General features: G+C 40.1%; 2 protein-coding genes across 4 annotated transcripts; one reads left to right on the top strand and one right to left on the bottom strand.

The window, feature by feature from the left end:
• Positions 1-95: 95 nt before the first annotated feature.
• Positions 96-3,107, bottom strand: LOC118410367 (neugrin-like). The gene is made up of 2 exons (XM_035812054.1): positions 2,663-3,107; positions 96-1,559 (listed from the first exon to the last, which is right to left on the bottom strand). The coding sequence occupies exons 1-2, from the start codon at positions 2,857-2,859 to the stop codon at positions 776-778; spliced, it is 981 nt and encodes a 326-aa protein (XP_035667947.1). The 5' UTR covers positions 2,860-3,107; the 3' UTR covers positions 96-775.
• Positions 2,281-8,291, top strand: LOC118410364 (m7GpppN-mRNA hydrolase-like). 3 transcript variants are annotated; one of them, XM_035812052.1, is made up of 11 exons: positions 2,281-2,344; positions 3,350-3,404; positions 4,172-4,323; positions 4,672-4,799; positions 5,284-5,382; positions 5,830-5,982; positions 6,398-6,510; positions 6,788-7,055; positions 7,432-7,524; positions 7,836-7,887; positions 8,039-8,291. In XM_035812052.1, the coding sequence occupies exons 2-11, from the start codon at positions 3,352-3,354 to the stop codon at positions 8,203-8,205; spliced, it is 1,278 nt and encodes a 425-aa protein (XP_035667945.1). In that variant the 5' UTR covers positions 2,281-2,344; positions 3,350-3,351; the 3' UTR covers positions 8,206-8,291. The 3 variants fall into 3 exon arrangements, with proteins under 3 accessions (XP_035667945.1, XP_035667944.1, XP_035667943.1); XM_035812051.1 differs by lacking the exon at positions 2,281-2,344 and adding an exon at positions 2,671-2,820; XM_035812050.1 differs by lacking the exon at positions 2,281-2,344 and adding an exon at positions 2,995-3,110 and having other exon boundaries at positions 8,039-8,230.
• Positions 8,292-12,711: the final 4,420 nt, after the last annotated feature.

Below are 12,711 nucleotides of genomic sequence, written 5' to 3' on the forward strand. Positions count from 1 at the left end.
GATAGTTACTGGTTCTGAGAGGGGGCCACTAACTGTTGGGCAGGTTGCTAGGAGTAAGACTCAACAATTGTTGCACAAGCTGAGATACATTGATATTGAGATAACTGTCTGTACAACTTTAATGTAAGATAACTAATTCATAACACATTTGTACAAGTGCCAATACTGAATGAATTAAACATTATAGTTAAAAGTCATGACCAAAGTCAGTGTTTTTGCAGATGAAAAGCAACTGTTCATTGATGTGAAATGGTCAGGGGGAACTGATGCACCTTTCAAGGATATAGTGCAGAGAGCTACATTTTTAGAATTCCTAAAATCCCCTAGCAGATGATGTGGAGGAAGATCAAAACTTTTCTGACTGATGGGCTTTGTTGATAGCCACCCACCTCAAATGTCAAAGAGGTCTGCAGTCAGGAAACATAACAACCTCTTCAATTCTCCTCAACATTTGCTTGGACAAAATGCTTGTAAGAAGTGAAAATGCAATGTAGTATTTGTGTATAGACCATGTCCATCTATATCTGCAATGCAGCCAAAATTTGATGCTATCCATGTTGTACTTGAATGTCTTGTTTTTCATGACATATTTTGAGCCTATTGACTACTGAGCTTAGACGTTAGAAGAGAATGACAAAATACTGATGATAAGAATAGTATCGCAATGCTATGATCACCATGGCAGTAAATGCTATTTTCAACTCATATTTCAATGCAATAAAGATCAAAATTTGTTCACACAAAAACTACATATCTTTTATCATCATCATATCTTTTACACTTTATACAAAAAATCTCCATCTTTTGTGAAGAACTGGCCATCTTCCTCCACTACTTCACCATCATCAACATTTGGGTACTTTTCTACTATATCTTCAAATCTCTCCTGCATCAAGTCAAAATCAATTTCTTCTACTGTATAATCATCATCATCAGCACCAGAGTCTTCTCTAGCAGCTTCATGTCCACTCCTATTATCTTTGCTGTCTTGTTGCGGTGTCCATGTGCCCTTCACTGTATCTTCAAGATGTTGTGGTTCACGTGTTTGAACTTCTACAATGCTGTCTTCCACCGTTCTTGCTGGGCCGGCTGTGATTGCTCTTTGTTGTCTTTGTTCCAGTCTTTGCTTCATCTGTCCAAGATGGAGAACCATCTCCTTCTGGGCAGGTGACAGCTGCTTTACTTTCGTCTGTGGCAGGACTTTCTTTAACCCCTGTGGCAGTGCCTTCTTTACCCTCTGTTCAGGCCGTATTGGCAGGAGGGCTGGGAGGCCGAGCCTTCTGCGATTGGCCAGGGCCTGCTCATCGTGAACTGCTCTCTTTTCCTCAGACAATGGTTTGTGTTTATTTTTCAAGACTCGTATGATTGCATCAACGTCCACTCCAAAGCCTTCTGCAAGTCTCTCCAGCGGCCATTCCTTTGGGTGTTCAGCTCGCAGGAAGTAGATGTGTTCTATGGCATCCCACGTCAGCAAGCGGGGTTGAGCTCCCTTTGGTTTGAAACCGTATTTTCTAGCAATGATGGCCTTCTTTTTACTCATTGATCGCCTTCTCATTTCTCTGCAAGTACAGATTAATAAATTAAGTGTATAATTGTAAAAAATAAACCATGGACTCCAGGAGGTATCATACTATGCACAAACATGTCTGTTGATTGAATAATATTATATTACTGAATGAAAAAAGTATCAGTATCTTATGGATAAGGTGTGTATTACTATTATGGACAACTTATTTGTATAGCTAATAGAGACTATAATCTCCTCAGTATAGCAAAGTCGAAAGGTGCACCTCAGATAACCAAAGTTGAAGTTACAATGGAGCATACAGTTCAGGTGGTGTTCCAGACCCCCTGTAATAGTGGTGTTTCTACCTTTGTTTTTGTTTTGTTTATTTTCAAACACCTGGGTAGCCTATTCAGCTTCGATAAACTTGATTATGATTCATGTGTAATTCAATTATTGGTAGCTGTATCTTGAATATGTATGTATGTACAACTATGTCTTTGATCTAAACCTTCTTTGTATACCCGTGCCTTTGATGTTAACTTTTTAATCCCTGTATTCTGTTTGCACTTACCTGAGGTATAATGACTAATCAGTATTCGTCTGCCAACCTGATATGCAACACAAAGGCACTTGGCCCAAGGCCAGACTTGTACTTGAGTGCTAAAGAGTCACAGGCCAGGTCTATTAATAACAAAAGATTATTTTCCCTGACTATTGAGACATAAAGGCTGTGTGTTCAGTAAGCTTGGCCAGTCTGTAGCAAGAGCCGATAGTGGCCAAAAACGCCTGAGAGGATTCTTCAACCTCAACCTGTCAGCCGGTTACCTGAAAGTCTGAGTAAGTGAATATTGTTATCTTAAATGTACACAAATTATTCAATGCCCTGTCTGTAGTATTAGCTAGTAGCCTCTCAAAGCGGTCTCTCAAAGCCTCATCCGCTAACTCATGACTCAGTAAGAATTCGTCAGTGCTCGCTTGTTATTTAACAAATTATCAGTCGAGTTTGCCCATACAACACAGTGTAGAAGATGTACGGTTTGAATATCTGTATCTGTATAGAAATATCTATATAGCCGGTATAGCCGCCCTTCGGCGTAAAGCACCAGCTTCGCAGGCACGCGGCGCGGCAGCAGCTGGTTACTAATTTAATCTCACCTATCCAGGTCCTGTGACGCTTCTCCGGCATTGGGCTCTTCAAACGGATTATTCCTAAGCCGTGCTTTGATTCGCTTGTCTAGAAAGTCTTCATGAAAGTTTCTTGAGCTGACAGCACTGCGTCCCGACACTACCGCTGCCCAAGGAACATTTCGTAGGTGGGACGTTACTCTGAGACACGCTAACCGGTTTAACATAGTTACAGCGCGTCTAGGATGCGGTCAATGCCTGAATAGCTGTTACCAGATCACCTATTTACTTGCTTCGAAATACAAAAGCTATGCGGAAAGGCGACAAAACTTTCTTGTGGAGGCCGCCATCTTTAAAGGTCAACAGCGGGTCAAAACGTCACGTGGTCAACGGAAATCCCAGTTTGTCATTTCTTTCCCGGTCAGTCAGAGCTTCGGGGCTCCAGTCGGTGATTTGGTCCCCGGTTTCCTTTTAAAAGGTAGCGAATTACTTCGTCCCGGAATTAACAGTTCTGCTTCAAATGTCGAATTTTACTGTTCTCGTCTACTCTCGGGCGTTTGAAGCAGGAAAGGAGAGGCGAGATTCTGCGAGACAGCCGCCATCTTTGTTTTGATCGATCCGCTGATGTCTGACATGTCTCGAATATCGATCTGGTTATAACGGTATAATATTAATAATCGGGAATTCTTTTCTTTCTTTTTTGTGTGTATGACACAGGTATGGAAATGTCGACGGTGGCCATACCTACCGATGTTTTAGATGATCTTTGTAGGTGAGTTACGAAAACATGATTGTTTTGTTTGTGGCGTCTGTTTTTGTTGTGGAGAGGGCTTTCGTCTCTCGAAAAACTCTTCTTCCTCCTCTTCTTCTTTCGTTTAACTCACCGAAGACTCTAAACCCGTATACCCTACTCTACTAGGTAGGGTTTTGATCCTGCGCATGCAGTTTTCTCTTCATATTCTCTATAAACTGGAGAAAATTAATGTGTTTATATATTTCGTGTCCTTTTATGTGTGATTGTAGGGTAAGAAAATTACAAGTTATATCTTGTTCTCTGTGTTGAAATGTTTCTTGGTGTTGAGCGCGTAGAGATTGAAGTGAAACTGAACTGCGGGGACCAAAAAAGCTTGAAGGTGTTGTTCCTCACTGTGTATTGTATGTCATAAAATCGACCGGCAATTTTATTAACTTTGTCGTTTCATCGTCACTAGATCAGCAAACTTGTGACACCCCTGAACAGGAACCAGCATTTCCTTGCATTGCTTCTAGTATTTTTATTCAACTGTAAAGTCAAAGATTCCGTAAACTAATGCTTACAAATTCTCAGTTACTCAAAATCTAGGTGACGCTAACATTCATAAATTTAAAATTGCTCTAGCTTGTTGCTAAAAGCATTGCTGGTGGCGGCTTTTGTAATTGATGTACAACAATAAAAAAAAATGAAACACATTGTAGAAAGAGGAAACATACTGTATTTACTGTATATTGTATTTCATGAATGCCATCAGATGATCGTTAACAAGTTGTGTTTTTCTCCAGTCGTTTCATCATCAACATCCCCAGTGAAGAGAGAGATGACCTGATCCGGGTGTGTTTCCAGATCGAGCTCGCTCACTGGTTCTACCTCGACTTCTTCCGACAGGAGCGACCGGAGCTGCCGTCCTGTGGCATGAGGGATTTCTCCTCAATTAATATCCTTCTTCTGAGCAATATGCAGATCTAATTTTTTTGTTCAATTGTTTTGCATAACCAGAAAACTGCCTGTTATGTACCGTACAAAATAGGTACATGTACAACTACAAGTTGTGTAAGACTGGACTGAAAAAGTGGAAGAGCATTGAAACTTGAAAAGTTTGAACCACTCACACTTAGGGAAGGACTGCTACTTTTTCAATGTTTGCAGTGGGATCCTTTAGGTCTTAACTCTTCTCCAACACAGAACGTCTGACTTGATGTTCCATTGATTCAATCTGAAAAATTCACCTCCTGTGGTGAAAGGAAGACAATATTTTTTGTTTGATCTTAACGACTTTTTGCACTCTTCAAGCACTGTCCCTTCCTGAATGACCACGTGGACACTGTGGATAACATAATGGCTGAGTGGAGAAGTTACAAAATGAGCGTTCCTACATATGGTGGCATCCTTCTTGATGAATCACTTGAAAATGTAAGAATATGGATGTTCAATGCAATTATCATCATTAAGTAGATTGAAATGTTTGCCTTTATAGTACTCTAGACTATATACAGTGTAGTGTTAAAGTAGTATAAATCAATTGAAGTTAAAGTAGTATAAATTAATTGAAAGTAGTATAAGTACTAGTAAGAAAATATTTCAATACAGATGAATGTGTTTTTGCCTTTATAGTTATAATATACATGTACTAGAATATATTTTCTTTTGGTGATAGTTTGTTCCATTATTTCATAGGATACATGTGTACATATATACATTTTGTGATATGTATAATATATTTGAGATAAACAGGGTATCTTTTAAGCACCCTTCTCAAAAAAGATTCTTAAAATGCAGTTAAGGGAGTCCTAAGGATGCCAGGGAGCCAATACCTTGGTCATATGCACTTTAACCAGCATTGTGTTTGGCTAATGATGTTACATGTAAGTTTGTAACTCAATGTTATTGTTTACAGGTTTTACTTGTTCAAGGATATCTAGCCAAAGCCAGCTGGGGTTTTCCTAAGGGTAAAGTGAACAAAGATGAGCCTGAGGACACTTGTGCTATCAGAGAGGTACTGGAAACTTGCTGCTTATCAAATTTCAGTAAAATGCCTGAACAGTTATGTTATTGCAACAAGGCAACAAAAATGTGTAAGATTGATATTGAAGTTGACATGTGGACATCGATCAAAATAAACTGCTAGATATCGTGCTGTCATTGGTTGAACTGCCTTTGGTGATGGAATGTCAGGATTGGTCTGAAACTGAAATGTGTGTTGTTGTACTGGTTGACCAATAAAGGTCAACATTAATTATGTTAGTAAAAGAAGGGAATTTTGGTTCTGTGATATGGGGCATGCTAAATACTGAGTGATTGCATGAAGTTTCCTTGTTCAAAGTATGAGCTTGTTGTTTTTCTACAGATTTTATTAGTAGTAATTTAGTACTATTAAATCAAATAAATGCCTTTGAAAAACTCTTGAAACTGAAAATTTATCAAAATACCATTCCACACATAGGTTTTAGAAGAGACCAGCTTTGACATCACACCACTCCTGGATCCAGAGGCGTACATCGAACACAGGATGAACGAACAGCTGGTCCGACTGTACATTGTGGCGGGGGTTTCCATGGAAACAGACTTCAAACCTAAGACACGAAAGGAGATCAAGGTACTGGCTGCAGAAGTTGTTTGCTGCAACCCTTGTAGTGCACATAGGGCAGCAAGTTTCCTTGCTGTTTCATTTGCAGGGTATATTTTATCAGAGAGGGGTTGCTAGCCCTGCCCCTTTTAATGTGCTCAAGGCACCCTCTCTAACACGAGACCCCCATTTATGTCCCTTCCGAAAGACGAGAGGTCCTGATCCCGGACTAGAATCGAGAGTCTCCCACTTACCAGCTGATTGGAACCAAGAGTTTAACTGTGAACCACCTTAGAAGGGACATGAAATGGGGATCTTGTGTCTGAGGAGGTCCCACATTACTCAGATGGCTATAATGATACAACAAGGTGCATCATAATATTACAATGTATATTACATATCTATGAAATGACTGACAACTGTTGTTTTTCTTGACTTTGTCCAGTGTCTTAAGTGGTTCAGAGTGGAGGACCTACCAGCGCACAAGAAGGACACCACACCCAAAACCAACCTCGGCCTGAGCCCCAACAACTTCTTCATGGTCATGCCATTCATCAAGTAAGGATACTACATCACAGGGTTTAAAACCCGCTTTTCAACAGATTTGGTCAATGTGACTGACGATTGGTAACGGAAGCTACCTGAAATGTCTGAGACTCTGACCATTTTCAAATCATCTTTCATATATATCACATACCCAGGTCTTTCTTGAGCAATTAAGAGTTCTTCATAAGGATTTTATACGAAAAAGTAAGTAAATAAGTTAAATAGATAAGTTATAATGAAAGCTGTTTTCCTCAATTTGAGTTGTATCCATCTCCTTTTTTCACCTTAGAACTTTGAGAAAGTGGATCACAACTAGAAAGAAAGCCGGTAGCTCACTGCCACCCTCCAAACACCTCACGGACACAGCGGTAGCCAAGACAGCGTCGTCAACAACCAACATGAATCGGAGTCAGAAAGGCAGAAAGCAGGACACAGCGCCCGATGGGACCCCGGAGAAAGACGGTCTCGTCGCGCTGACAGACAGACATCGAGCGCAGCAGCAGCTGTACTTCGCACAGCAGAGCCAGAAGGAGTTTGAAGAATACCTGAATTTTAAGGTTAATGATCCCTCTATCATTCATCTTGATCGTAGAATTTACAGCTATCAGGTGGTTGTATTGTGTACCAATCATGTAGAGAAAGTCATTGTTGACCAGTTTAGGTCACTAAAGGGCTAATCTTCCACTGCTTGTGACAGACTTTTTGTAAGGGGGAAATGACTCTAGCTTTCTGTGTCAAGCACAATGAAAAGTGGACCATGCTTTATAGTCCCATTCTAAGGATTGCAACCCTTTCCAGTAGCGTGCATGTCAGAACTTGAACTCCCCACCACCTGGTCACTTACTGGACTATGCATGCTACTAAACAGCGTGAGGGCAAAGCGTGCATTTTTCACATGTTTAAAAAGACAGGCACATTTTATCCTATCTACAGGAGCCACCTACACGAGCCTCACGCAGGCACAAGCACAGTGAGGGAGATGGACAGACCCCTGACAGGAAGGGCAAAGGAAAGAAGAAGTCATCTGTGAGTTTGCATTTAATGTGTTGCATTTTTTTCAAACCCCCCAAAAATGTATCCGATGAAAAAACCCATGTGACTCTAAAAAGATACAAATATGCAGAGTATGTGATACTGGTCAGGTTGATAAACTTTGCCCTAATCAGCCAGCTTGCTGTCATCTTTTCAGTACATTTTGTACTCAGTTGGAGAGAGCTATTTAAGAAAAGTGAATGTTTGCAAGGTATGGTCTATTCATGTTCATGAGTGATGCATATGTTTATATGTCTTCCTTTCAATCACAAATACCAGATATCTATCTTTGATTTTCTTTCCAGGGCCAACATAATGGAAGGGCAGATAGGAAAAGAATTGATGATCTCTTTGCAGGTAAAGTCCATTTTCCCCTTTCTATGACCTTGGCCTCTCCTAGTCAATAACACAGTCATTTCTTGTAATGTGGTCCCTGTTGATTTGGTCATTCGCTCTTCTCTCTTTTGAGCTCTTTTTTTGCCTTCTAACCTTGATGGTTGTGTTACAGATGCCATGACCACCTACACTGCAACATCAAGTTCAGATAACAAGGACATCCCAAAGTTCTCCTCCCCTGCTTTCCTGAACTTCAAGTTTGACAGATCAGCCATCTTTGCCAGCTACAATGTACATAATAGGCATGGCGGGTCCAGATCACGGCATGGCAAGGACTGATTTGCCAAGAGGACAGGACAGTGTGTGATTTTTGGGCAACCCCGTAAGGTACACTCTCACTGCACTTGCCTCAAGCTGGTGTCACTGCGGGGTTTGTTCACTGCATGATCACTGTTTTGTTATTTTCTGCGATTTTTTATGATTTAGATATTGCGTAATACACAAAAGTATGACTTAGAAGACAACAAAATACACAAAAAGTAAGAAAATTGGTTCTTCAATTCATTGAGTATCTTTCAAACCCTGCATTGATGCAAGCTTGACGCAAGTGCAGTGAGAGTGCACCTTTAGGAGTAAAGCCTTTTTTTGATTCATATGATCTATATTGAACTGGTTTTCACACTAAATCATTTTGGTAAAAGAAGAAAAAAGGCAAGCTGTTTTTTTTTCTAGTTCGACTTCTGAAAGGAAATATTTTGTAAGAAACTTAATGTTCCTGGCAAATACATTTGAGCTGAGAATTAGGGAATCCTGGCTGTCCTGTAAGGCATGGTTTCAGAGATAGCCCAGGATGTTTTAATGTTTTAGAGACTAGCGAAGGAACTGATATTGTTTTAGATAAAATAAAAGGTCTGAGATTGTGTATTTCTACTAAAAGTAGTCAGCTGAAGGACAATGTGCAATTGACAAAGTCTAAGGAGACAGAAGGGTTGTGGTAAAGTAACTTTTCAGTCTGATTCCATCAGGAACTTCTATGTATGGACAAATGTCTCACCACTTATGTAGAGGAAGTGGCAGTGCGCTAAACAAATGCAGTAAGACAATTTAAACATATTGCCAAACAAAAATATGCTATGGAGGGTAAATTGCAGATTGTATAGAAATTTGCACTTTTCCCTGACGTTATTAACAAAACTCTATCATTGCTATCATTTCTCCTGGTATTGTAGACATGTTCTTCTGCATTACTGACCTTGAAACTTTGGCAGTGGTTTTATTTTCTTTGTGACCTCCATTGTGAATTCAGGACACCACCAATGTAAGTTTCTAATGTATGACACCACACATCAGAATAGTTTCAACCGCAAAGTTAAAATGATGCAAAAACCTCGTTTTCCTCATACCACAAAATAGAAGTTAAGTAAATGAATTATCAAACATGTTCAAGGCAAGTATGAAGCCTAGAGGTGTTCTGACTGGCAGCTATAGTCTCTTTATGTGGGGATAAACCTCCACAAGACAGGGAACAACAGACAATAAACCAGATAGTGAGTGAGTCACTGAGTGGGCCAGCATTTATTTAAGGCCTGGTCGTGTACGTCATACAATCTTCCTGTGAGCACACACTTAGGGCATTCTGGGGGTAACTGTGTGTGTGTCCTGTGAAACCTAGCTGCTTTGGTATGGAAAAGGCTGTCTTAGATCCATGTTGGCAGTGGGTTCTGTTCTGTTGCAGCCTGTATCTATATAGCCGGTATAACCGCTCTTCGGCGTAACACACCAGCTTCGCAGGCATGCGGTGTGGCAGCAGCCTGCTTTAAAATCCAGTAACAAAATTGTATGGCTGCCTACAATGAATGTGGCCATGCCGTTAGCTGATAGTATGAAATAAGTTGGCTTTTTGGAAAGTTATCTGAAAGTAACATGCCCAGCTTGTTTTGCATACTGAAAGCCAGAATATTTAGTTTGGGCAGATGAAGAATAACATTTCTGTAATTAGATAACTTGGGGTCAATCTAAGAAGGCATCAATGAGAATTGTCTCTTTAGGTCTCTTAATGTTCTTCAAACCCCTACACTTATCAAGAAGAGTAGAGTTGACTTGTTGTACTTTGCTTACTTTGAAGTAACAATGCCGCAAGGCACCAAAAATGCATTACACCTCATCTCAAGCTTTGTGCTTCAAATTCAACTGAAGGAGGTGAAGGCTTTTCTCTTGGATTAAGCTAATGCTCATGTGTTTTGTGTACAAAATGTACTTCTGTATCTATATAGCTGGTATAACCGCCTTTCGGCATAACACACCAGGTGCGTAGACAAGCGGCACGGCAGCAGCTGGTTATATTACACTGAATGACCCGTCACACCTAACTTTTACACTTCTAACGGTAAGCAATGCGCAAAGCTATCTAATGAGGATGCTTCTTCTGTATGTGGTGGTAACAAAGTACTCTGTTAGCTCTAGCAAAAAACAAAACTTGACAATGCCATACTTTGACCGCTAAATATCTGAAAACAAGAGCTTCTGAAAAAAGCTAGTCTTTCGCTTACTTATATTGTGTACGTAAAAATGTTTGGCATACTTTGGTCAAGCGTGGGTGCCAAGTCTGCAACGTTGGCAGCTCTGGCACAGTTTGGTCAAGTGCTAGGTTATATAACTGTTTAGTAAGGTAGTCGTTCTCACAGAGTATATTTTACTTGAACTACATATAATAACACAACTGCATGAATGATGTTAACTTTATTCGGATTGTTTCGCTGTTAAGAACGGCTCTGTTACAGTACAACAGGGTTTTATGAAAGTGCACTGTAGTAATCAAATTTATCAGTAGATGTGTCCTGAATTTCTGCAAGAACAAACAAAGTATTGTCACCATAAACAACATAAAATATTAACACATGGCATATACAGTAATGGAAATATTTTTTTTAATGGCAAGATCATGTGAAAGGTAGATATTTTAAACTAAAACAGGTCCGTGATATGTTTAATGGAACGTTTCGTTTCTTTTAGTAACGCAATTATGCTTTTACTTGACGGAGTCGTGACGTCACGCGTCAGACTCACTCCGTCGAGCTCGGTCAGAATCTTCCCTTTCGAAATTATAAATTAAATGTGGGTCATTCTATTTTCAACGCATCCGAGGGCTACTATTTTGCTGAAAGAAGTTTGTTACACGAAAATAGCCTGAAATTTCTTAGAGTAAGAAATTTCCGAATACGCCCCCCTCCCACACCATGTCAGATGCGGCGCACGCATCTTACACAATTCTAGATTTTGTAGCGGTGATTTTCCATAAAACAAAGTAAATGACATGTCAAACTGTTCTCTGCAATGTCTGTTTTATTATAACCAAACAGCGAACATGTTAGTTTATAAATTGTATACAATCTTACGAAGAAATCCTCACCGTTCACATCCGTCTCTGCAAATTCCTGCTTATAAGCCATGCAGAAACCAAGCAGCACATTCATGGTAGGCCGATACGTATGTCATAACGTTACATGCCGTCGAATCTGCAGGGTAGAATATCTCGCTAGCACGATATGGCATGGACCGCAAACCAAGCAGCACATTCATGGTAGGCCGATACGTATGTCATAACGTTTAAATACCGTCGAATCTGCAGGGTAGAATATCTCGCTAGCACGGTATGGCATGGTCGACCCGGACGGACGGACGGACGGACGGACGGACAGAAATCTAATATCGGTCTGATTGCCTTTCGCCGCGGAAGCGCGGCGAAAGACAAAAATATCTGACACCTGGGGTGAACAGTTTTTACACAGCTTATGTGAATAGCCTAGCTAGGTTGTATGATCTGTTAAGGTTGTTTTTTCACAAGTCTTTTTACCTGTATTTACTGTCTTGTGGCCACATTTGTTTAACACAAGACAGCCTGTGAATAGTTTTATGTCATAGTAGTGCTTTATTGTCATCTCATTCATTGAACATGTACACTGCAGCACCATATGTAAGTGAAATATGCACATAGTTAACACCCAGGATCAAAGTTGTTCTGTAATTTCCCAAACAAATTTTTGACTTTTCAAGCAAGATTAAGAATAATTACGGTAAGGATTGCTTAGAAACTGAGAAATTTGGTTAAGTTCAATTTTTGTGTCGAAAATTACAGGTCAACTCTGATCTAGGGTGACTTTTATTAACACGGATGAACTTTCAAGTGCTAGTTATTACATGTTAGACTTTGTCGTGATGGGAAGATGCCATAGCTGTGTAAAATTAAGATATACAGTGACTTGTGTTTTTGATGTTGTGTTTTGTATTTGCATTCACTTTTGGATATTCTTGACTTCATGACAGTCATTTTACAGTTGATTAAACTTTAGCATGTTACTGTAGGATCCGGCTTGGTGATTTCGACCCGTTCACGTTCATAAAAAAACAAGCGGATTAAACGTGCAATCCGATTAAATTTCAAGGATCCGGATCGTTTCTTTATGTGAACGCTCGAATCGGCTTGGATTTTCACCGATCCGGCTCGTTTTCAATCCATCCGCATGAGGTAGTTTGAGGCTTTTTGTGCGTCTTTCTATTGGTCCGCGTTTTGCGTCGGCTCCTCAAGCGGGCCTTCGCCACAAAGACAGTGCCGGACCATTTAATAGTAGGAGCATCTTCTTGGTAATATCAAGGAGGTTCAACCTCCTTCGTAATATTACCTCTTTGTTTTAGACGTCATGATATAGTCTGTGGAAATATATAATCGTTGCAAGTGTTTTCGATAAAGCATGTCTATCGATTCTTTTTTAAATCTGCTTTCTCCCCAGTTCTGTACTCAATGCTCCCCATACTCTAGCAAGCGCTGGAAAAATGCTAAAAATGTGC

The sequence above is a fragment of the Branchiostoma floridae genome, chromosome 2 (assembly GCF_000003815.2).
Source record: "Branchiostoma floridae strain S238N-H82 chromosome 2, Bfl_VNyyK, whole genome shotgun sequence".
NCBI classification, from domain to species: Eukaryota; Metazoa; Chordata; class Leptocardii; order Amphioxiformes; family Branchiostomatidae; genus Branchiostoma; species Branchiostoma floridae.

Excerpts from the sequence above, each read along its gene's own strand:
- LOC118410367 (XM_035812054.1), bottom strand. The coding sequence starts at position 2,859 with ATGTTAAACCGGTTAGCGTGTCTCAGAGTAACGTCCCACCTACGAAAT. Across the intron at positions 1,560-2,662 it reads GCGTCACAGGACCTGGATAG|AGAAATGAGAAGGCGATCAA; the intron begins GTGAGATTAAAT and ends CTGTACTTGCAG.
- LOC118410364 (XM_035812052.1), top strand. The coding sequence starts at position 3,352 with ATGGAAATGTCGACGGTGGCCATACCTACCGATGTTTTAGATGATCTT. Across the intron at positions 4,800-5,283 it reads TTGATGAATCACTTGAAAAT|GTTTTACTTGTTCAAGGATA; the intron begins GTAAGAATATGG and ends TATTGTTTACAG. Across the intron at positions 7,888-8,038 it reads AATTGATGATCTCTTTGCAG|ATGCCATGACCACCTACACT; the intron begins GTAAAGTCCATT and ends GTTGTGTTACAG.